Raw genomic sequence first — 22,265 nt, forward strand, 5'->3', positions numbered from 1 at the left:
AGTGCCCGGGCAGAGAGAGAATGAGACACAGAATCCGAAGCAGGTTCCACGTTCCCAGCTGTCAGCACAGAGCCCGACGCGGGGCTCAAACTCACAAACCATGAGATCATGACCTGAGCCGAAGTCGGACGCTCAACCGACTGAGCCACCCAGGTGCCTCTCTGCTTCACAATTTTTAAGTTGGTCATTCTCTTTGTTCCTTTTCTGATGTTCCAGTCTTAGGGAGATCATTTGGTTGGTGGTTAGTGGCTGCAAACATAAATTTAGAGCTCTCAAGAGAAAACAATGCATTAGGGAGGTTTCTATGATTATTATAAGCAGGATAATTCCCAATGTCTGGAGTACACTTCAAAGCCACGACCCCCAAAAATCAAAGAAGTCAAAGAAAGAATTCATTGAAGGAAACACTTATTTAAGCCAAGTGGTTTTCTCAGTGACCTTATGTAATTGAGTTTCAACATCCTCAGAAGTGTTAATCCAGGTGTTGGCAAGTGATGTTGGCTATAGCACAGATACTTCTTTGCTCAACCTAAAGATAATTAAGGCTTATCCTATTATCAAGAACAGCTTTGGCCAGAGAGTCAAAGGATTTTTTGCTGGGCAACTACTGTTCTAGCAGCAGATTCTGCAATATTTTTGAGAGTTAAGGAGAAATTCCTGATCATAGCCTCATTTGTACTCACTACTAACCAGGGAAGTGGGCCCTGACAAAGGAAGCAAATCTTGAATCATGAATGCCTCCTCTGAGTCAGGCCTGGAAAGGTGACAGTCATGGAAGTCAATAAAATTTTAAGGGTCTATAGACCACACAGGCAGTTTTATTCTGGTTGCTATGTGTCCCTTTCTTTGCCTAGAACCTGGACACAAGTTTCCCTGGGTTTAGGGTTCTTAACCAGAGACAAGGAAATGTATGAGGGAATCACTAGCATCATGGACAGATTGGAATTCTTGATGACAAATCCAATAGTCTGAAAGATGTGGCCTGGGGGAATCAGATGATGGTGTTATCTTTCCAGGCCAGTGCCAGAGTAAAAGAAAGAAAGGGAAGAAGAAAGGGTTTCATGTTTAGTTAAAATATGAAGTCTTAATCGAGTTTCTTGGGCAGAATGAACACCAATGATAGCTACTTCTTTTCTTCTAAAAAAATTTTTTTAATGTTTATTTATTTTTGAGAGAAAGAGAGAGAGAGACAGAGTGAGAGTTGGGGAGGGGCAGACAGGGAGGAAGACATAGAATCCAAAGCAGGTTGTAAGCTCTGAGCTGTCAGCACAGAACCCAACTAGGGGCTCGAACTCATGAGCTGTGAGATTGTGACCTGAGCCAAAGTCGGACGCTTAACCGACTGAGCCACCCAGGCACTGCCTACACAAATTCTTCATAGTTGACTTGTCCATCTCCATCAATATCTGCTTCCCTGATCATTTCACCTACTTCTTCATCTGTTAGTTTTTCTCCTAAGTTTGTCATGACATGACATAGTTCTGCTGCACTGATGTGACCATTGATATCCTTGTCAAAGACTCAGAATGCCTTCCGAATTTCTTCTTTACTATCTGATTCTTTCATTTTTCCAGCTGTCATAGTCAAAAACTCTGGGAACTCAATGGTGCCAACATTGTCCACATCTACCTTGTTGATCATATCCTGCAATTCGTCTTCTGTTGGGTTCTGACCCAGTGACCTCACGACAGTTCCAAATTTCCTTGTTGTGACAGCGCCACCACCATCTTTGTCAAATAGGGAGAAAGCTTCCTTGAGCTCAGCAATCTGTTCTTCTGTCAGCTGATCAGCCATGGTGCAGGTGAAGGGAGGAAGAACAGAGGTCATGAGGGTGACTGCACCAGCGCAGGGGCTGTGATGGTGGGGGTGGCTCTACTGCTGCTGATGCTGCTGCTTCTGCCAAGGCACAGTGTGCTTAGGGCTGTGCGGCCACCAGACTGCAAGTGTCGGCCCCACACCTGCCGAGCTCCCAGTACCACGGCCTCATAGAAGCACTTTTTACCTTTTTATTATTTTTAAAGTTAATTTCTTTCTTTCTTTATTTGGTGTGTGTGTGTGTGAGAGAGAGAGAGAAACAGAAAGAGAGAGAGAGAGAGAGAGTGCTGGGGAGGGGCAGAGAGAGAGAGAGAGAGAGAGAGAAACCCAAGCAGGCTCCACACTGCCAAGGCAGAACCCTACTCAGGGCTTGAACCCATGAACTGTGAGATCATGACCTTAGCTGAAGCCAAGTTAGAGGCTTAACTGACTGAGCCACCCAGGTGCCCCTATGAGCACTTTTTAAGTCTGCTTTGTTGGAACTTTGTGAGCAGGGCACCAGGTCTATTTTTCCAAGGGGTTTTATTGGCTCTGTAAAGTCAGCTTTAGTTCCTTAAATCTGTCTGGCCACATCTGAATCTATGCACATCTATCTCAAATATGACATTCCAATTAAAGCTTAGGAAATATAGCTAATATTTCCAATTGTGTTCCTTTATAAGGACAATAAATTCTTATCAAATTTATGTAAATAAATAATAATTTTGCCACAAAAATAATACTAAGAGTTTCTGAATTCAGGAGGGATCAGATACAGAGAAAAAAATAAATGTTTCATCTTTGTTTACAATTGTACACTTTACCAAATTGCTGTCAGGGATAACTTAAAGTTTCCTCAAATCTGGAAAAACAAAACATTTAAAGAACCAGAGCTCTTTCAAACAATAAGTCATAAAAACTATAGTCATACTCCTCAGTTCACTCAATTCCACATTATTTATTCTTGTTCTGCTTGAATCCAGTGTTTTGTTTTGTTTTGTTATTAGTTCTGGAAATTCTTATTCAGTTCAGCTTTATGATGGTAAAGTTATCAGAAATCTGTGTTTGCCAGAGTCCTTTCCATGAATCTTCTTGAAGACAAAGCACTTGGTACTTTTGCAAAATATCAGAGTAAAACAATAATTCTCTGTAAAAGACAAAAGACTTTAAAATATCCATTATTGAATATCTGATGAGAGTTCATTATAACGGAGTTGACAAGGAAATTTGCTTATTTTTGTAACATAATATTTATAATAATAACTGGAACTATGATCAATAACATATTACTAGGACATATCAGATTTCCAGGAGTTTCATCAATTTTTGGAACACTTACACCTGTTCTAAATAATAGTAATTCACAATAGACGTACTTCTGGTTTCATGGTGGAAGACTTTATTAATTATAAGGGAAAGAGAACATACGGAATTAAACAATTATAGTAAACATAAAGAGGGAGAGAAGTAGAGAGAAGAACAAAGAGGGCTTAATACATCAAATTAGGTTCTTACAACATGCAACCTTCTGGCTGTGGAAACCCCACGGTGAACAGCCTGGTTGGAGTCCCGATTGAGGGTCCTTGTGGAGTGTCCTCCCCTCAGGTGAGACTTCCAGCTAGCTATTCTTCTGAGGGCAATATATATACTACCTGGGTGTGATTTATGGTGAGTCATTGAGTCATTAAGTTTGTGCAGTTCCAAGAAAGTTGTTTTTTCCCTGTTTCTCTTACCGTATCTCACAATCTTAGGAGCCTGGGTATCTGTATATTCCTCTTCCCTCCCTGGTCCATTCCAGGGGGCCAGCCTGATCTGGATAAAGTCCGTGAAGCACATTAATCCCTCTTGGCATCAGGAATAAAAGGGCCAGTTCTATCCTGAGACCAGAAACAGACTACAAGCCAACTAAGGCCCCCATGATTGTATACGTGCAACTCTGGGCAGAAATGCATGACAAGTCACACAAACAATTTCTATACAGAACAGTACTATAGACCTATATAAATACAACAAAAAGAATGCTTAGTATTACTTCTTATTTAACAATGCTTCCCACATAAGTTAACATGTGAAATATGTCTAAATAGTTTAACATCTTCCTTTTTATAAGGGGAGAGAGCAAATCATTTTAGATGTTCCAGGTATCCACTAAAAAACTCCAAAGTTAGTTCAAAGTCAAAATGATTTCATTTAGAACTTGATGTTGGGAAGATTGTCAAAAATATCAAAAAGTTCAAATAGGATCATAGGTCACTGTTAAACAATATTTATTACCCATTTAACCATTTTGACAATTAAAGACTTCATTGGCAAATACAGAAGGTCAAATAGTTGCATAATTTCTTATTAAGAGCAGACAAATAATCTAAGAAAACTTGTTCTTTTAGCAGATAAAATAATATGAAGATTTAGTTTTATAGAAGTACACTATTGCTATTATACCTTATTTTTAAAATCCTTGTAACAAACTATGCAATCTTTTCCAGCTTGGCCACACATGAAATTCTGTTCTCTAAATTCTTTTTTCCATGAACTTTGTAAAATTTTGTCCTATGTTTTCTTCTTTCCCATTCTGAAATAACCAGCCTCTCTTTAGGACAAAATTATTTTCTTTTCTCTCAACAAAAATGCATTTCCATACCTTATACTTTCTTTTACTGAAACACACATCCTACTTTCCTTGCATACAGAGATATTTCCCTTATTTCTAGTGGTTTTAGTCACTCATATTAGAATTATTAATCCTTAAAAACCTTAATTTCTAGGGGTGCCTGGGTGGCTCAGTCGGTTAAGTGGCTGACTTCAGCTCAGGTCATGATCTCACGGTCCCTGAGTTCGAGCCCCGCGTCGGGCTCTGTGCTGATGGCTCAGAGCCTGGAGCCTGTTTCCGATTCTGTGTCTCCCCCTCTCTCTGACCCTCCCCCGTTCATGCTCTGTCTCTCTCTGTCTCCAAAATAAATAAACGTTAAAAAAAAATTAAAAAAAAAAAAACCTTAATTTCTAGTGAAAATAAAGAAGTAAACAATTGTGAATTTTCTTTCATGTTAACATTCTGTGGCTTTGCAAATCTGTTATTTATTTATTTATGTTTTTATTTATTTTTGGCCTTAATTTATAAACACCTTTTATAATTTCTAGGAACATATAGTTTTTCATAGTAAATTTTTTGGTGGAGCACAATACATGTTTACTAATAGACACAAATATCTTCAGTTCTTCTGTGAAAGGAAGCAAAAAAAAGATAAACTGATGTTCACTAATAAATGCTTTAGTATTTTATCATATTTTGAAATACATACAATGATCTAGATATTCAATAAATTTAACTTAATTCATCATTTAACTTAACTTAGCAAAACTTAAGGTTTCAAGTTACAAAAAAAATTTGGGAAAACTATTTTAAAAGTTCACTTAAAAACTTTTTATCCTACTAAAAACTTAATGAGACATTAGACAATATCATTTACCATCCCAAGCTGTTTTTCTTATTGACAAATTTTATAGGAGATAACCTGAACTCATTTGACCTTTAGCAAGCATAGGTAGAATAAAAGTTGTATGTCTGCATTATTTTTAATGTTGATAACTCTGAAGACATGTCTATTTTAATGAAATCAATAAACTTTAAGTTAGCTTTAATATTGAATATTTCCCCAGATCACATGAACTTGAAATTCACTTGGGTTAGTTTCTATTATATTTCTGAGAATTTAATCTATATAAGCACTTACCTTTAAGCCAACTAAATAGAGCTCTTTTATAAATTAATTTTGGTAATACCATCCAGAGGTATAAAATTACCATACATCTACAGTATATATGTATAGATAGATAGATAGATAGATACATGTATATATAGATAGATACATATAGATAGATAGATAGATAGATAGATAGATAGATAGATAGATAGACACACACACACACACATAGAGAGAGAGAGAGAGAGAGAGTGAGAGAGATACAGAGACCTACAACTTTCATTTTAGAATTACTGCCATGAATCAACACAAAACTCACTAGGTATAAAAGAACTTGAAACAAGGTGGTTTTTTTGGTTTTGTTTTGTGTTAGTTTTGTAAAGATTTGTAAGGACAGTTGCTTTTAACGCCTCAAAGATTTGGGTTGCAACTTAAATCAGTTTCTGATTATGAGCTTCTGACTACAGAGCTACTTCATTCAAGTTATGTTGAAGAATTTGTGTAAGACTCTTTGAGACTTTTCCCCCAGTGTCCCAGTTGATTGCAAATGAAGCACTGACCCTTAGGCCATCATTTTGATGGTAGACCCTTAGATGTGTGCAATGAGGGGACCCAAGTGTTTTTAGGTGGATGGTTTTGGGTCTGTTCTATCTGTAAGGCCAATAGCTTAGTGGACTTTGGCCTACAGTCTTGTTCCAAAGTCCTTTCAAAGTGCTCAGCTGTGTCATGAGTTCACTCAAACTGGTAGCCTCCCATCCTATTTTCTGCTTTTTTATCAATCCACTAATCTCAGGAGATAATCCATTTACAAACAGAACAGCTAGAGCAGATGACCTCATTTATTGCATGGAACCTGGAATGCCACAGGAGGAGAGCTTCCAGATGGGTTTTAAAGTCTGCCACAGATTCATCTTCTTTTGTTTGCATGTTTAAATAACAGACAGATCAATGTGGGCAGGGAAGACTCTAGGAATGACTTTTAAAGATTGGTTCTTATTTTACAAGCTTCTTCTGGTCCGTTAGGAGACTGTCTTGAAGGTCAAGGATCTCAGATATCATCCTTGGGTTTACACCATCCTGCTTCCCACATCCATTTCTTGGCTCCCCCAGGTCCTACTAGCATATGCAGAAGCTAATAAAGATCAGGAAGCCCAGTTTCATAGGCCCTAATAATGACTCTAAATTCCTCAGAAAACATTTGGAGATCCTCCCCGGGCTTAGGAAATTTTTTAACTATGGCCCTTAGTTTGGTATTTGACCAAGGAATAAAAGATATCTGAGGAGGATCTCCTATAACCTTGAGTAGTTTTATTATTAAAGGTAGCTGTTTAATAGTCTCTTCAGAGTGGAAAGTCAATTCAGACAAAGAGTTAATAAAGCATGAGTACTCAGGTAAGGAAGGATAAAGGAATGCAGTAGGAATCACGTAGGTCTTATTATTGTTTTAGGTACCTCTCGTGTTTTTAATTTTTCATTAGCCTTTTGTAACAAATCTTTTAATGAAGCTATTTTGGAATTCTGAAGCCTTTTAGAAGCTTCTGTATACTGATTAAAATTGGTATTCCATTCTCTTTGTTTAATTTGGGAACACACGCTTTTAACTGAACTTCCTTTTTTTTTTTAATGTTGATTTTGAGAGAGAGAGCATGTGCATGCACAGGCATGAGTGGGGAAGGGCAGAAAGAGAGAGAGAAAGAAAGAATCCCAAGTAGCCTCCACACTTCAGTGCAGAGTCGATACAGAGCTCAATTTCACAAACTATGAGATCAACTGAGCAACCCAGGCACCCTCAACTGCATTTCTTAAATGAATGATCTTGTCTAACTAGAACATCCCCCATAATGGGCATTGCAATCTGTACTGTTTTTAGTAAGATTTTGCCATTTTTGTAGATATTTATAGCTTTTGGGACTATATAGTTCTTAGACAAAATAAGCAGGTATGCTGGAAGGTGGTATACTTGATTCTTTGGACTTTAAGGATCTATCTATCTATCTATGCCTTTGGTTCTCTTGGATATAACACCTAATAAGGTTATGGCACTGGGCTAGAAACTGTGTGATGTTTTACAATGTACCTCATTGTATGTACATTTTCTTGAGGCTAGTGGATAATCCAGTGTCAACCTAAGGCATTCCATGACCAACTTATCCTAACACAGGAGTCTTCCAGTTAGGTGGCAAGTACTCTCACAGCTTTTAAGTACTTGATCTGTGCCTGCCAATATTGTGACTGCTTCTAAGATTCCCACTAGCAATAGCCTTTATCTACACAAAACAAGACAAACATGTGCACCTTAATATGGTGGTAATAACCAAGAGATGTTAATGCATTCTTGCTGATAGAAGGACCTTCCCACCTTGGAAGTTAGAACAGAGGAAGGATTGAACGAGCATACCTCAACAAATGGGCGCTGTGGATGGGGGGCTCCACATAAACGGGTAACCGTGAACTCCTACCAGCAGTTCCCACCTGGATCTTAGGAGAGAATCAAGGGCTGAGGGTTTCCATCAATTACATGATAATTGCACCCTGAACTACCAGCAGCTCCCAAAGTGGAACTGACCAGAAAGCCAATTAGATCAGGATCTTGATGCAAAAACAATAGAGCTCAGAACTGAGAGGAACTTACTCATGGCTATCAGAAACAGAGAGAAAGACAGAACTCAGAAGGATCTGTAGTACCATTCCTGTGTTTCTCAAAGTCTCTGAATGCTACCAGAAGTTCACTTTGGATTTCATCTCTGCCACCAAATCTGTTTTAAAAAAAAATTCAATTGTATGAATTTAAAGATTTGACTGACCTATTTCGATGATTCATTGATTCATGAATTGGACAACATTCCATGTAGCAAATAGAAAGGAGCTCCAAGGAGCTTTACAAAATGGGAGGCTTTTATACGCAGAAGGAGAAAAAGAGTAGATTATTTCAGGCAAGGTCACATGATATTTCATTGTAGTTTTGATTTGTATTTCCCTGATGATGAGTGATGTTGAGCATCTTTTTATGTATCTATTAGTCATCTGGATATCATCTTTGGAAAAATGCCTATTCATGTCTTCTGCCCATTTCTTAACTGGATTATTTGTTTTTTGGCTGTTGAGTTTGCTAAATTCTTTATAGATTTTTGGATACTAACCCTTTATCAGATATGAAATATGACCTTTTTTTTGTGCAGAACACTTTCTTTCCCCCATACCTCCTCTCATGACTGTTTAAGACAAAGGTTAATATCTGTAATGTATTGAATTATATTAACTGTGTGCCAGAAAATCCAAAATAATCTTAGCATTCAAAAGTAGAAGTTGGGGCACCTGGATGGCTCAGTTGGTTGAGCATCCAACTTTAGCTCAGGTCATGATCTCAGAGTTCACGAATTCAAGTCCCACATTGGGCTCTCTGCAGTCAGTGTGGAGCCTGTGTCAGATCCTCTGTCTCCCTCTACCTCTGCCCCTTCCCTGTTCATGAGCTCTCTCTCTCTCTCTCAAAAAATAAACATTTTTTTTAAGTAGAAGGTTATTTCTCACATAAATGAATTCTAGATATTTGAGGTCTAATAGGTATGCCTTCTCTGTAATTACCAGGGGTTCAGGCTCCTAGTTTGTTAATATTTGGCGTCCATTTTGTGGTTAAAGATGGCTGCTCTAGTTTCAGCCATTATACTCAAATTCTAACCCACAGAAGAAAGAGGTGAAGAATGGTGTGCCTCTTTTCTTTAAAACATTTCTCTGACTTGGCACACACCATTTCCCATTGGCCAGAATTTAGTCACATGGCCATGCCTGGTGTCATGGAACACTGGACAATGTAGTCTTTATTGTTGATGACCAAACACTAAGGAGATAACAGATATTGGAGGAAACAAGCAGTTCCTGCCACTGTGCTTCTCCTCTGTTCTCTCTTATATCATATATCCTCCTATCTTGCCCACTTCCAGGGTAAATGACTTGGCCTGATTTGCCCTGGACTTTGCTAATATTTGCACTGAAAGTTCTAGGTCCCAGGAACCACCTATCATTCCCCAGTCCACAGCCATGTATAAGCAAACTGGGATGATAGTCACCCTATGTCATCTCTGCCTTGGATCTTATTAAACCACAAGCTCCTTGAGGAATAGACCAGTGTCTGCTTTACTGTCACATTCTCAGTACCCAGCATGGTGTTCCACACATAGTATGCACTCAATAAATAGCAAATATTTACATTGTGCCTTTTATGTTCCAGAACTGTTCTAAGTTCTTTACATATGTATCATGAGTTGAATTGTGTCACTCACCTCCACCTAATTCCTGTGTTAAAGTCCCACTACCTCCAGAATATGACCTTATTTGCTCACAGAGTAGCTACAGATATAATTATTTAAGATGAGGTCATACTGGAAAAGGTGAGCCTCTAATCCAATAAGACTGGTGTCCTTATAAAAAGATGAAGTTCAGGGGCGCCTGGGTGGCTCAGTCGGTTAAGCGTCTGACTTCAGCTCAGGTCATGATCTTGTGGTTTGTGAGTTCGAGCCCTGTGTCAGTCAGGCTCTGTGCTGACAAGTTGGAGCCTGGAGCCTGCTTCGGATTATATGTCTCCCTTTCTCTCTCTGCCCCTCCCTTGCTCATGCTCTCTCTCTCTCTCTCTCTCTCTCTCTCTCTCTCTGTCTCTCTCTCCCTCAAAAATAAATAAATAAACTTAAAAAAAAAGGTGAAAATTGGACACAGAGATATGTGTCCAATGTACACAGGGAGACCACCATGTAAAGACTGGAGTTACACAGCCACAAGCCAAGGAACTACATGAAGCATGGGGAGATGCCTGGAATAGATAGTTCCCTAGAACCTTCAGACAGGGTTCAGCCCTCCCAACACATTCATCTTGGACTTCTAGACTCCAAAACAGTGAGACAATAAATTTCTGTTGTCTAAGCCACTCAGTTTATGGTAGTTTATTATGGCAGCCTCAAAAAAACTAATATATTAACTCACTTTAATCCTCACAAGTCTCTTGTGAGATAGCCATTATTATTGTCCCTATTTTACAGAGGAGGAAACTGAGGCACACAACAATTAAGAAAACCAAAGAAATTGCCAAGGAAAAATAAAGTGAAAGATATGGACAAACTGAAAGAAAGGAGGGAGGAAGGAAAGAAGAAATTTTTGAGAAGTTAAAATGTAGACAGGAATAAAGACAATGAAGTGGTGAAGGAAAAGGATTACAATTTCACTTGGCCGAAGGCTATTAGAAGCTCTAGGTCACTGTATATAAAGCACTAACATTTCTCTTTTTCAGATGTGTCAAGAATTTGAATAAAAATGTCCTTCTGTCAGGAAATGAACTCTCATTTTTGACACTTTCATGTATTTTATTATGTTTTGAACCTGAAGCTACAGCTCCTGAGAGCCCTGGTCTTGATTTTGCAATATAGGCTTCATTTTTATTTGAAGAGAGGGACTAATAATAATCGCTTGTTCCATGAATGTGACTTTGAGAGATTTGGATTTTATGCCCACATGCTTTATGGATTTGTTTTTGATGGATGCAATAGTACTTTTTTTAAAAAAAAAGTATTCTTCTTACTCTAGTTTCTTACACTAGTTTCATACATACTTACACACACACATATGTATATGTATGTGTGTATATATATGTATGCATGTGTGTATGTACGTATAGAGGTATATGTACATGTATTCCCGTGAAGAAAGCCATAGCTGAAGTGCAAAGTTGGAGGCTGTACCCCATGAAGAGGGGATTAACCCATAAAAATGCAGTATACACATTATATCAGAGATCTTTCTTTTGGTGGTGCTATGTCTCCAATCAGAAGAATATGTGGGTCTGGAAATGAGGGGGTGGGAACAGGAGCGGCCTCACTTACCATCACTCTCAATAATCTACTGAGTTATGCTTCTTGGGCTCTATAGGATTAGAGGTACTGGTTGTCATTAGAGGCATGCTTTCACCAGAGGCTACAACAAGGGTCCAATTGAATTACAAACTATGACTATCATCTGGGCACTTTGAGCCCCTTGTGGCCAGAGGCCAGCAGGTGAGAATAGTGACCACTGTGGCAGGGAGAATTAACTCCGATCAACAGCGGGAGGTGAGGCTGAATTTACATAATGGGAACAGAGAGGCTTATGTTCGGAACTCAGATGACCCACTTGGTCATCTTCTTGGTTCTCCTTTGGTCAACTGTAATTGTGAACAGACAAGTGAAACAACCCCAGACTGAGAAGAATATGATTCCTACGGGCTAAGACAACCTGATCATGAAAGGTTGGTAAGCCACCAAGACCAGCAGAGGTGGTAGCCGAGGGAAAGAGGGATCTAGAGTGGATAGTGGAGAAGAGAGGCTAGGACAGCTAGTGCAGGCCCTAAGACCAAGTGCAGTGACGGTGGTTAACCTGAGCTACTCCTGCATGTGGATGGAGAAGTAGATTTGCATGGGACAAGGACTGAACCATGGCAGACACAGAGAGGTGCTGCTCCCTTCCAGAAAGCTCTTGCTGCCCACGTATGAAGAAGTGGTAAGCTGACAGCCTCTGGTTGGTAGCTTCTTCAGTGTCTGCCTCAGCTTCCAAGCAGCCTTAGCTAGTGACTGAGCAAGGGCCTATTCATTTACATGCCTGGACCAGCAGAGGCTTTGTCAGGTCTGTGTAGTGGTTCCCCTTGTTCAGTATTTCTGTCTCCCTTCTCCTTTTCACAGATGTTCCTCTCAAATAAATTTCTTGCACCTCTAATTCTATTTCAGTGAATGATTGCAGAGGATCCCAAACCAGCACATGCTGCATGACAAACCACCACCAAACCTCAGCAACGTGAAACATTAAGCATGTCTTACTGCTTATGAGGTTACAGGCCAGCCGGGCAAGTTTTGGTCTGAGGTCACTTATGTGTCTGCAGTCAGCTAGTACACAGATAGGCAGCTCTGCCGGTTGCAATTGGCTTCTGTCTCAGCTTTGGGGGTTGTTGGCTATGGGCTGGTCAAGGTGGCTTCCACTGGGACAACTGGTCTTTCCCTCACATAGCATCTTGTTCCCTGGTCCTCTCACCTCGGCTTGCTCACATGGTGGTAAAAGGCTCTTGAGAGAGCAAGCTGAAGCAAGCAGGGCCTCTTGAGGACGTGGAAGTCACACACTGTCATTTTTGCCATATTCTTTTGGCCAGAGCATATCTGAAAGCCGGCCCAACTTCATTGGGTAGGGAACCACATCTTGCTGAAGGGGATACAAAGTCACATTGTAAAGTATAGGAAGAGGGACACATAAAGAAATGGGGCCATTTCCACAAGCTATCTATCACTAGGAGAATGCACTAGAAAACAGAAACTATAGCTACCGCAGTTTACTACACTTTGCTTTTTAATTCTTTTAATATAATGAAAAGCAGACAGAAATGTGGAGAATACGGTTAACACTCACTAAATTTTTTTTTTTAACGTTTATTTATTTTTGAGACAGAGAGAGACAGAGCATGAATGGGGGAGGGTCAGAGAGAGGGAGACACAGAATCTGAAACAGGCTCCAGGCTCTGAGCTGTCAGCACAGATCCCGACGCGGGGCTCGAACTCACGGACCGCGAGATCATGAGTCGTTCACTCAACCGACTGAGCCACCCAGGCACCCCCAGTTAACACTCATTAAATCACCATCATACTTTAATGAATCTTAAAATTCTGTCATAGTTGGTTCGGATATTTTAAGAAACAAACTTTGAAGATACTATATACTTCTGTCCATTCTTGCTTTTTCTTTTTTGAGGTCTTCCACTATAAATTTTAAATTCCAAATACTTACTTTTTATTTAAGTTAAAGGCCTTGAGACTCATGCCTTCTGGTGATTCAGCAGGAAAAATGAATTATGAAAAGGAATTCTATTCATTCAGTCATTAAACAAATATTTATTGTCTTCTATTGGCCAAGCACTGTGCTACATATGTATTGATATAGTATATTCTTACTTTTTGGTAGCATTCTATTCAATACACCGTTTTGTTACAGGCTATATATCTAAAGTGAGAAGGAAAGAACATTTCCTTTATAATCGGGGCTCTTTTTCAATACCTTTTACAAAAAAAAAAAAAATTTAATACCTTAAAGCTTTGATGGTGAATCGTGTTCTCTTAAGTCTGTAAATTTGCATTCCAAGTTTCTTAACATTTTCCCTCTATGGGTTTGGCTCTTGTGTCACTTGGGTGAGTAGAATGTTTCGGCATGTTTATTTAGTTGCTAGCTGGCCACGCCTTTGGTTTTCTTTTATATGATTAAATTGTTATTACTTGTAACTCCCATCTGGTTTCTCTACTTTAAAATGATGACTTCAGAGTGCAGTGCTCTCACTGGTCCTTATTTTCTGTGCTTTTATGGTGATATATATATATTTATATTTATACATAGACATATAAATAACAGCCTTATTGACATAAAATTTACATATCATAAAATTTATCCCTTAGTACATTCACAGAGTTGTGCAACCATTGCCACTATCTGATTTTATGGTATTATCCTGACCTCAAAAAGAAATCCTGTACCTATTAGCTGCAACTCCCCTTTCTCCTCTGCCCTCGCAGCTCTGATCTATTTTCTGTCTCTATGGCTTAACCTACTGTGGACGTTTCATGTAAACAGAATAATACATCACAGCAGTCTTTTGTGTCTGTCTTCTTTAACCTAGCACAATGTTTTCGAGGTTCATCCATGTTGTAGCATGTAGCAGTACTTCATTCATTTTTATGGCTAAATAATATTGCATTGTATGGGTATTCCACATTTTCTTTGTCCATTCACTAATTGATGAACATTTAGTTGTATTCACTTTTGGGCTATTATGAAGAACGCCACTATGAGCATTCATGAACAATATTTTGTATGGATGTGTTTTCATTTCTTTGGGGCATATACCTACAAGTAGAATTGCTGCATTAAGTGGTAGCCCTAGGGGCACCTGGGCAGCTCAGTCGGTTACGCATCTGATTTTGGCTCAGGTCATAATCTCGTGGTTTGTGAGTTCAAGCTCCACATTGGGCTGTCTGCTGTCAGCACAGAGCCTCTGTCTCCCTCTCTCTGCTCCTCCCTCACATGCACGAGCGCACACACATTTTCTCTCTCTCTCTCTCTCTCTCAAAGGTAAATAAACATTAAAAAAAAGGTAACTCTATGTTTAACTTTTTGAGGAACTGCCAATTTGTTTTTGAAAGTGGCTGCACCATTTTACATTCCTGCCACCTATGTATGAGGGTTGTAATATCTCCACATTCTTATCAACACTTATTATTATCTATATTTTTATCTTAGCCATCCTAGGAGGTGTGAAGTAATGTTTCATCAAGATTTTGACTTACAATTCCCTAATTACTATTGACGTTGAACATCTTTCATGTTCTTATTGGCCATTTGTGTATCTTCTTTGGAGTATATCCATCTTTAAATTGAGCTAATTTTTAAAAACTGTTTGAGTTGTAAGTTTTTATATATTCTTTTTTTAAAATGTTTATTTTTGAGAGAGAGAGAGAGAGAGGGAGGGAGGTGTGAATGGGGGAGGGGCAGAGAGAGGGAGACACAGAATCCAAGCAGGCTCCAGGCTCTGAGCTGTCAGCACAGAGCCTGATGCAGGGCTTGAACCCATGAACCCCAAGATCATGACCTGAGCTGAAATCAGATGCTTAACTGACTGAGCTACCTAGGTACCCCTAGTTCTTTATATATTCTGAATATAAGAATATATTTCCTTTCCGTTGTAATATAATTCTTTTCTGTTGAATTACCTTGGCACCCTTATCTCAGATCATATCTTTACTATAGAATTTACCAAATTTTGCCTTGTTTTGTAGTCAACTGGATGAATCTTTATCTGTCATTGGGGAATAGGGAATATGTTTTGTTCATTTAAAATGAGAAAACCGGGGTGGTTGGCTGGCTCAGTTGGTGGAGCATGTGATTTCTCCATCTCAGGGTCATGAGTTTGGCCCCATGTTGAGCATGGAGCCTATTCTAAAAAAATGGTTAAGGGGTAGCTGGGTGGCTCAGTCGGTTGGGTGGCCAACTTCCGGCTCAGGTCATGATCTCACAGCTTGTGAGTTCTAGCCCCGAGTGGGGCTCTGTGCTGATGGCTCAGCGCCTGGAGCCTGCTTCAGATTCTGTGTCTCCCTCTCTCTCTGCCCCTCCCCCATGCACACCCTGTCTCTCTCAAAAATAAATAAACATTAAAAAAAATGGTTAAGAGAGTAAATTTTATGTTAAAAAATAAAAATAAATAAAATGACAACACCTGTATGAAAAAACTTACCATAGGGCCTGAAAGTAAATATTTCTTTCTCTCTTTTGAGTCTCCCCAGAGCACTTAGTGTGGTATTTGGCACACGCTGGCTCTCACAAATGTTTGCTGGATGTCAAGTGCACTCTGAAAGAAAGATGTGGGTTCCTGAGGGTCTGATTGGATGGGAGATCCAGAACACATTCAGGCCTTTTCAAACTAAGAATCTGAGTCACATCAGAGACTGACTCCCAACAGTTTAGTGAAGCTGTATTGTTGTCAGAGTAGGGGCCTCCAAGTGATTCTTAATCCTTGAAGGTAAGTGAGAAGCAGGCTTTCACTCAAAGTGAACCCAAACACTGACAACAACCCGACAGGCCCAGAAATTTTTTTTTCCTAGTTTAATTTCAAATTCTCAAGGTGTCTACTTATTTAACTGCTTATGCAATAATAAAATTTTTACTTGTGGATTTGACCTCAATTCCACGAAATCGATTGTGGTTCTTATCAGCCTAAAAGCAGAAAGATTTTCTCAGGCAGCAACAACTACTATTGAAAAGGCAAAGAGACAGCGCTCAGCTATGGCAAGCAATTCTATTTTCAGTGACCCTTTTCTCCCTTTCTTTTTCTCTCTCACATGCTGAACATCACAAACTCTCACAATCTCTCAGAAATAGAGCAAGAGGCTGGAGATAAAGCCCTGTTTATTCCACCAGGGAGTTTCCTACCAGTTCATGTCGAGGCAACGTACCTGCTTGTTGCTTGGGTTTCTTTTTCTGAGATTCCAGGATCTGCCCCTCTCTTTGAAAATGTGTGTACGTGCAAGTCCTGAACCTAAGATGTGTACTATACAGAGATACACACAATACGTTTCTTACACAGTTCTTTTCATCTTTGAAAAACGTTCACAGGGGTAGGTCTGGCAGCTAAGTGCTTCAAATTAGTTTCTGACTCCAGCACCAGTGCTCCTGACACCTCACCAAATCACCTCCCAACAAATAATCAGGTACATGGCTCTTAAAGCCATTTTCTTCCAGGGATTGTGGTCACTTCCCAACTCTAAGATAACTAGAATCCAGTGAGGCTGGGATTAAAAAAAAAAAAAATCTCTTTTTAAATTAGGCTCTATATTTTAGAGCAGTTTTAGGCTTATAGCAAAATTGAGCTGAAGACTGAGATTTCACTCCCCTAGGCACAGCCTCCCTCATCATCAACATCCCCAGAGAGAGATCCATTTGTTACAATTGAGGAACCTACACTGAGACATCATAATCACCCAAAGCCCACGGTTTACATCGGGATTCACTGGGTGTTGCACACGTATGAGTTTGGACAAATATATTGATATGTATTCACCATTACAATATCATACAGAATCATTTCACTGCCCTAAAAATCCTCTGTGTTCTGGAGAGGCTCCATTTAAAAAGGTGAAAAGAGAGGAAAAGAAAAAAGCGTGCAGCTCATAGGCTTGAGAGTTTGCTCAAGCAAAACTTGTTCCCGAGTTCAGGGCTCCCAGCGGACCGGTCTCTTCACGTCCAGCCCCGGGAAGGTTCTTCACGTCCAGCCCCGGGAAGGTTCTTCTTCTGTTGTTGTTGTTGTTGTTGTTGTTGTTGTTGTTCTTCTTCTTCTTCTTCTTCTTCTTCCTCCTCCTCCTCCTCCTCCTTCGCTTCCCCCTCCTCCCCCTCCTCCCCCCTCCTCCCCCTCCTCCTCCTCCCCCTCCCCCTCCTCCCCCTCCCCCTACTTTGTTTAAGTGTCTAGCAAATGGGTTTCCTGTTGACACCGGGATGTTGTGAAAGGGCAGGAAGAGGCCACGCCACCTCCTCTTTTCCCCTTCCTATCCTATTTATGTATTTTGTACACGTTTGTTTTGGTCGAGCAGGCGGTTCCAGCGTGTGGCTATGGGGCGGTCCCAGAGGCGGTAACCCCTCCCCGAGGAGGCGAGGCCCGGCCACAACCCGCCCCATCCCGGCTCCAACTCTGCGGGGCGGGGAAGGGAAGGAGGAAGGGGGAAGAGAGTGGGAGAGAGAAAGCTGGGAGAAGGAGGCCGCCGGTGCGCCGCGAGGAGGCGGGGAAACCGGCTCGAGCTCGGCCGCTCCCCCGCGGGCTGCAGGTGGAGTCCGCAGAGGTGGTAGCCGCCGCCGCCGCCTCCCCCGGGGCCCGAGGGCGCTGGCGTGCAGCGCCGGGTGCTCGCGGACCCAGCACCAAGGCCCACGGCTCGCTCGCCGTTCCGGGGCTGCGTCTCCGCGCCTCGTCCATGGCTGAGGGCCGGCGGCGGGAGGACGAGGAGGAAGAGCTGCGCGAGCGCCGCGAGCTCGGGGGCCCGCGCCGCGCCCGGGGCCGTGCACTGTCCGGCCACTCGGCCGCAGGTGAGGGGCGCGGGGAGCGCGAGGGGGCGCGGAGTAGGGGGGGACGGACGCCCCGGGGCCGCGCGGGTCCTGCCCGGGACTGCGGCGGCTCCCTCGCCCGCCCGGTTGGGGCGGGCTCCTTTAACTGCGCGGCGAGACGCAGGGAGAGTAGTGTGGCTTTTCCATCCTCATCGTCACTTGCGGGCCGAGCCCGAGGAAATTCAAACTGGTCTCTCTACCTGCTAGTGGTCCCGGAGCCGAAACTACAGGTGTTTCGTACGCAGTAAATCAGGAGCTCCTGATTTGGGCCCGGGTGATTATTATCTCTAGATGAGTCAGAAGCCGGCGAAGAATTCTCTGGGTCTGGCAGTCTCGGGGGACGACACCCCTCCCGTCGGGTTTGCCTGCGCTGCGGCTACCTGGTCGAACCACGTGCTGATAGTCAGGGCTGGTTTCCTGTCTCCTGAACTTCGGACCTTTGATTATTCCCTACCCCCCACCGCCCGAGCTCACCATAATCTCTATAGCACTTCCTTTTGAGTTTTTAGGTGAGCCCCCAACCAGTCCAGGAGGTAGCCAAAAGGCAGCTCATTTGGACTGAGACTCATTGCTGAGTCTATAGTTACTTTTGTGGGTTTTTAAAATGTTTTTTGGGTGCACGAAGGCGGCTCGGATCGATAGTTTGGAACTTAAGTGGTGGAGTGAATAAGTGTGGATCCACACCCCTTCCCTCTTCCTGGGGCAGTTTTTCAATCAAACATAGTGGAGAGGAAGTTCTTTGGCCTTTGGTTTCAACTGGATAAGCCATGTATCTACAAACTAGAGTGACAACAATCCTAGGGAGCTGACAACAAGAGGGAGATAGAGAAGTGAGAAGGATTCAGATGAGAACGATTCATTAAAGCCTCTTTGGAAATTGGAACCTAGTAAACATTCCACCAAGTCATGGGGAAGCTTTTCTGTGTGGCTCCCTTAGCCTGAAAGTTGGAGAATTAGAAGATAACAGGTCTCTGAGGAAACAATGAGGGATAGAAGGGGTGAAAGGAGAGAATCTGATGGAACATAAATTGTCAATTTGATGCTCTTGGTAGGAGCTTGGAACCTTAAAAATAATTCTTTATGCCCATCACTAGGATTTTCCATCAAAATAAGGCATTTGATTTTATGCATGAATACCAGTTGTTTTGAAAATAATTGATAGTTTTGTTTAGTATAATCCAGACTAATGAAATAATGGGTAATTGCTGGATATGAATTAATATTTCTTGCGAGAATACAATGAAAAAACTTTACAAAGATGTACCTCTGTTGAATTGCTGATTTAAACAGCATAGGCTGCCTTCGATTCCTACTACTTCCTTCACCAAAACGCTTCACTTTGTCTCAAAATGGACTGTATTGTGAAGAGCTGTAAAGGATGTTGGAGGTCAGACTAGATATGCTTCAGATATGTGTTCATCATTTAGTTGCAATATGCGTATTTATTCCAAGGCTGGCAGAAGCTTTTCTAGATTCTGTGGTAATACTTTGCTATGCTTTCGCTCAGAAATTGGTGTTTGCAGTTTCTAACCACGTAATATGCCTTGACTCCATTAAGGGGTGAAGGACAGATTATAGAGTGGGCAGAGGGTTAAACTTGCAACATTTGGTCTTCTTTTTTCCGGATACATTATTTAGTAGTTCACATTTCTTTAGAGGCTGTCCTCCTCTTTCCCCTCATTAGTTAACTGTGTTTTTCAGACACCATCGCATTCCTTACCAAGCTTGGGCATTTGTTAGTTACAGTTGTGCTAGATGTTGTTCTCTATCCAAGTGAGAGTGTGAACTGACCCAGAAGTTTAATGTTTCTTCTGCTTAACATCTGTCTTTCTAATCTTTCACCTCTCCAGTTCTCAGACTTCCTCCCTCCCCCACCATTTTACAATCTAGATTTTTTTCTTTGATGTCACATAACTTGACACCATACATTTGGGGTTTATGGACTTAAGGGAGTCTGTGAACTCCTTCTTTCCCTGCTAAACTTAGGTGTGGTTGTGAAGGTGTGTTTATTTACTTTTGCAATGTACATTCAGAAGAGCATATAAAACCCGTAAATTATAAAGTGAAACTCCTGTAACCTGTGCCCAAGTCAAGAAATAGAATATTGTCAGCTCCTTAGAAGCAGATCCGATCCCTCCTGGTCCTGGTCCCTTCCTTCCCCTTGAGGGAACGAACTTAAATTTTGACTTTTGCGATTATTGTTTCCTTGCTTTTCTGTATGGTCTTACCTGTATGCATATACATACACATATGTATTTCTATACAATGTTGGTTTACTTATTTTAAAACTTCATATGACTAATGGGGCGCCTGGGTGGCTCCGACTTCCGCTCAGGTCATGATTTCCTGGGTTTGTGAGTTCAAGCCCCGGGTCGGGCTCTGTGCTGACAGCTCAGCCTGGAGCCTGCTTTGGATTCTTTGTCTCCCTCTTTCTCTGCCCCTTACCCGCTTGTGCTCTCTCTCAAAAAATAAACAAACATTGAAAAAAAAAACCTGCATATGAGTGGAATCATCTGATATGTATTCTTTAGTGTTACACTCTTTTCACTCAATACTGTTTGTGAGATTTATTCATATTGTTATGTGCACTTGTAGTTTATTTTCACTGCATAAATATATCCTGGTTTTTGTCTGTCATTTTTATTGATTTGTTGGAGTTCTGACTCAGGAATCTCAACTTTTGTTTGTTGCATGTGTCGCAAATGTCTTCTTCCACTCTGCAGCTTATTTTTAAAGTTTTCATTATACTTTCTTTTGATGTGGAAATTCTTAATTTTAATGCAGATGTATTTATGAATCTTTCTCTTAACTGTTAGTGGCCTTCTTCCCTCTCTGTCACCCTTGGTTAAGAATGCTTTCCCTACCCCAAGGTCATGAAGATATTCTCCTAATCTCCTGTATTTCCTAAAAGTCTTAAAGCTTTCTTCAGACTCTCAAATGGGTCTGAGACCCTCCGGCTGACCTCCAGCATTTTTATATTGTTTCTCAAAAGGGCAGAGAATGCAAAATTCGTTGACCTCCCCTAATCACTAGGAAGAGTGGTAGGAATTTAGTAGGGTTTAATAAATACTAAATATATTTATTCTTTCCGTATGTTGATGTCTTTATGGTAAACTCTGGCGGGATTGGGGCATCTGGGTGACTCAGTTAAGCCTCCCGTTTTGGCTTAGGTCATGATTCCAAAGTTCGTGAGTTCAAGCCCCAAGTCGGGCTTGCTACTGTCAGCACAGAGCCCACTTGGGATCCTGTCTCCTTTTCTCTCTGCCTCTCCCTCACTCACTCTTGCTGTCTCTCTCAAAAAAAAAAAAAAAAAAAAAAAAAAAAAAACCTTTAAAAAAAAAGAAAAGGAAATTGGGGCGCCTCAGTGGCTCAGTTGGTTAAGCCTCTGACTTCAGGTCAGGTCATGATCTCGAAGTTCGTGAGTTCGAGCCCTGGGTTGGGCTCTGTGCTGACAGCTGGGAGCATGGAGCCTGCTTCAGATTCTGTGTCTCCCCCCATCTCTCTACCCTGCTCCTGCTCTCTCTCTCTCTCAAGAATAAATATTAAAAAAGAAAATTAAAAAGAAATTTATTTTAAGTCCCACGGAAACTGGCTACATTTACATGTTGTTTAAAAATTCTGCATTCACGGGGTGCCTGGGTGGCTCAGTCTGTTGAGCATAGGACTCTTGATTTTGGCTCAAGTCTTGATCCCAGGGTTGTGGGATCAAGCCCCGCATTGGGCTCCACACTGAACGTGCACCCTGCTTTAGATTCTTTCAAAAAAAAAAAAAAAAAAAAAAAGATTCTTTCTCTTTCCCTCTGCCCCTCTCCCCGGCTCGCGTGCATGCTTTCTCTCTCTCTCTGTCTCCCTCTCTCTCTTTCTCTCTCTCTCTCTCTCAAAAAATTAAACAAAAAAAAAAATCCTGTATTCACCAAGTTCTTTGAGAAGACCTGTGTAGTTATCACCATCAGTATAATATGTGCAAAACGGTGTAGAAAATATATGGAATACAAACATATTTATAAAATAGGCTCCCTGCTTTAAAAGGACGTGTCATAGAATTGGGGAAGGTAAAGCTGATACTTTACTTTTTGAAAATTCCAGCATAATTAATGTAGTGTTATATTAGTTTCAGGGGTACAATACAGTGATTCAGCA

General features: G+C 41.1%; 1 protein-coding gene and 1 pseudogene across 2 annotated transcripts in view; one reads left to right on the forward strand and one right to left on the reverse strand.

Annotated features, from left to right (window-relative positions):
• Positions 1–1,362: 1,362 nt before the first annotated feature.
• LOC125163878 (calmodulin-like) lies at positions 1,363–1,794 on the reverse strand (annotated as a pseudogene).
• A 15,960-nt stretch (positions 1,795–17,754) lies between these two features.
• SH3D19 (SH3 domain containing 19) overlaps positions 17,755–22,265 on the forward strand; it is a 186,401-nt gene continuing 181,890 nt past the window's right edge. For both annotated transcript variants that reach the window (XM_047856843.1, XM_047856844.1), the window contains exon 1: positions 17,755–18,107. In XM_047856843.1, the coding sequence (XP_047712799.1) occupies positions 17,996–18,107 (112 nt within the window). In that variant the 5' untranslated portion in view covers positions 17,755–17,995. The remainder of the gene's footprint in view (positions 18,108–22,265) is intronic.

Source organism: Prionailurus viverrinus, chromosome B1, assembly GCF_022837055.1.
Source record: "Prionailurus viverrinus isolate Anna chromosome B1, UM_Priviv_1.0, whole genome shotgun sequence".
In the NCBI taxonomy this organism is placed as follows: Eukaryota; Metazoa; Chordata; class Mammalia; order Carnivora; family Felidae; genus Prionailurus; species Prionailurus viverrinus.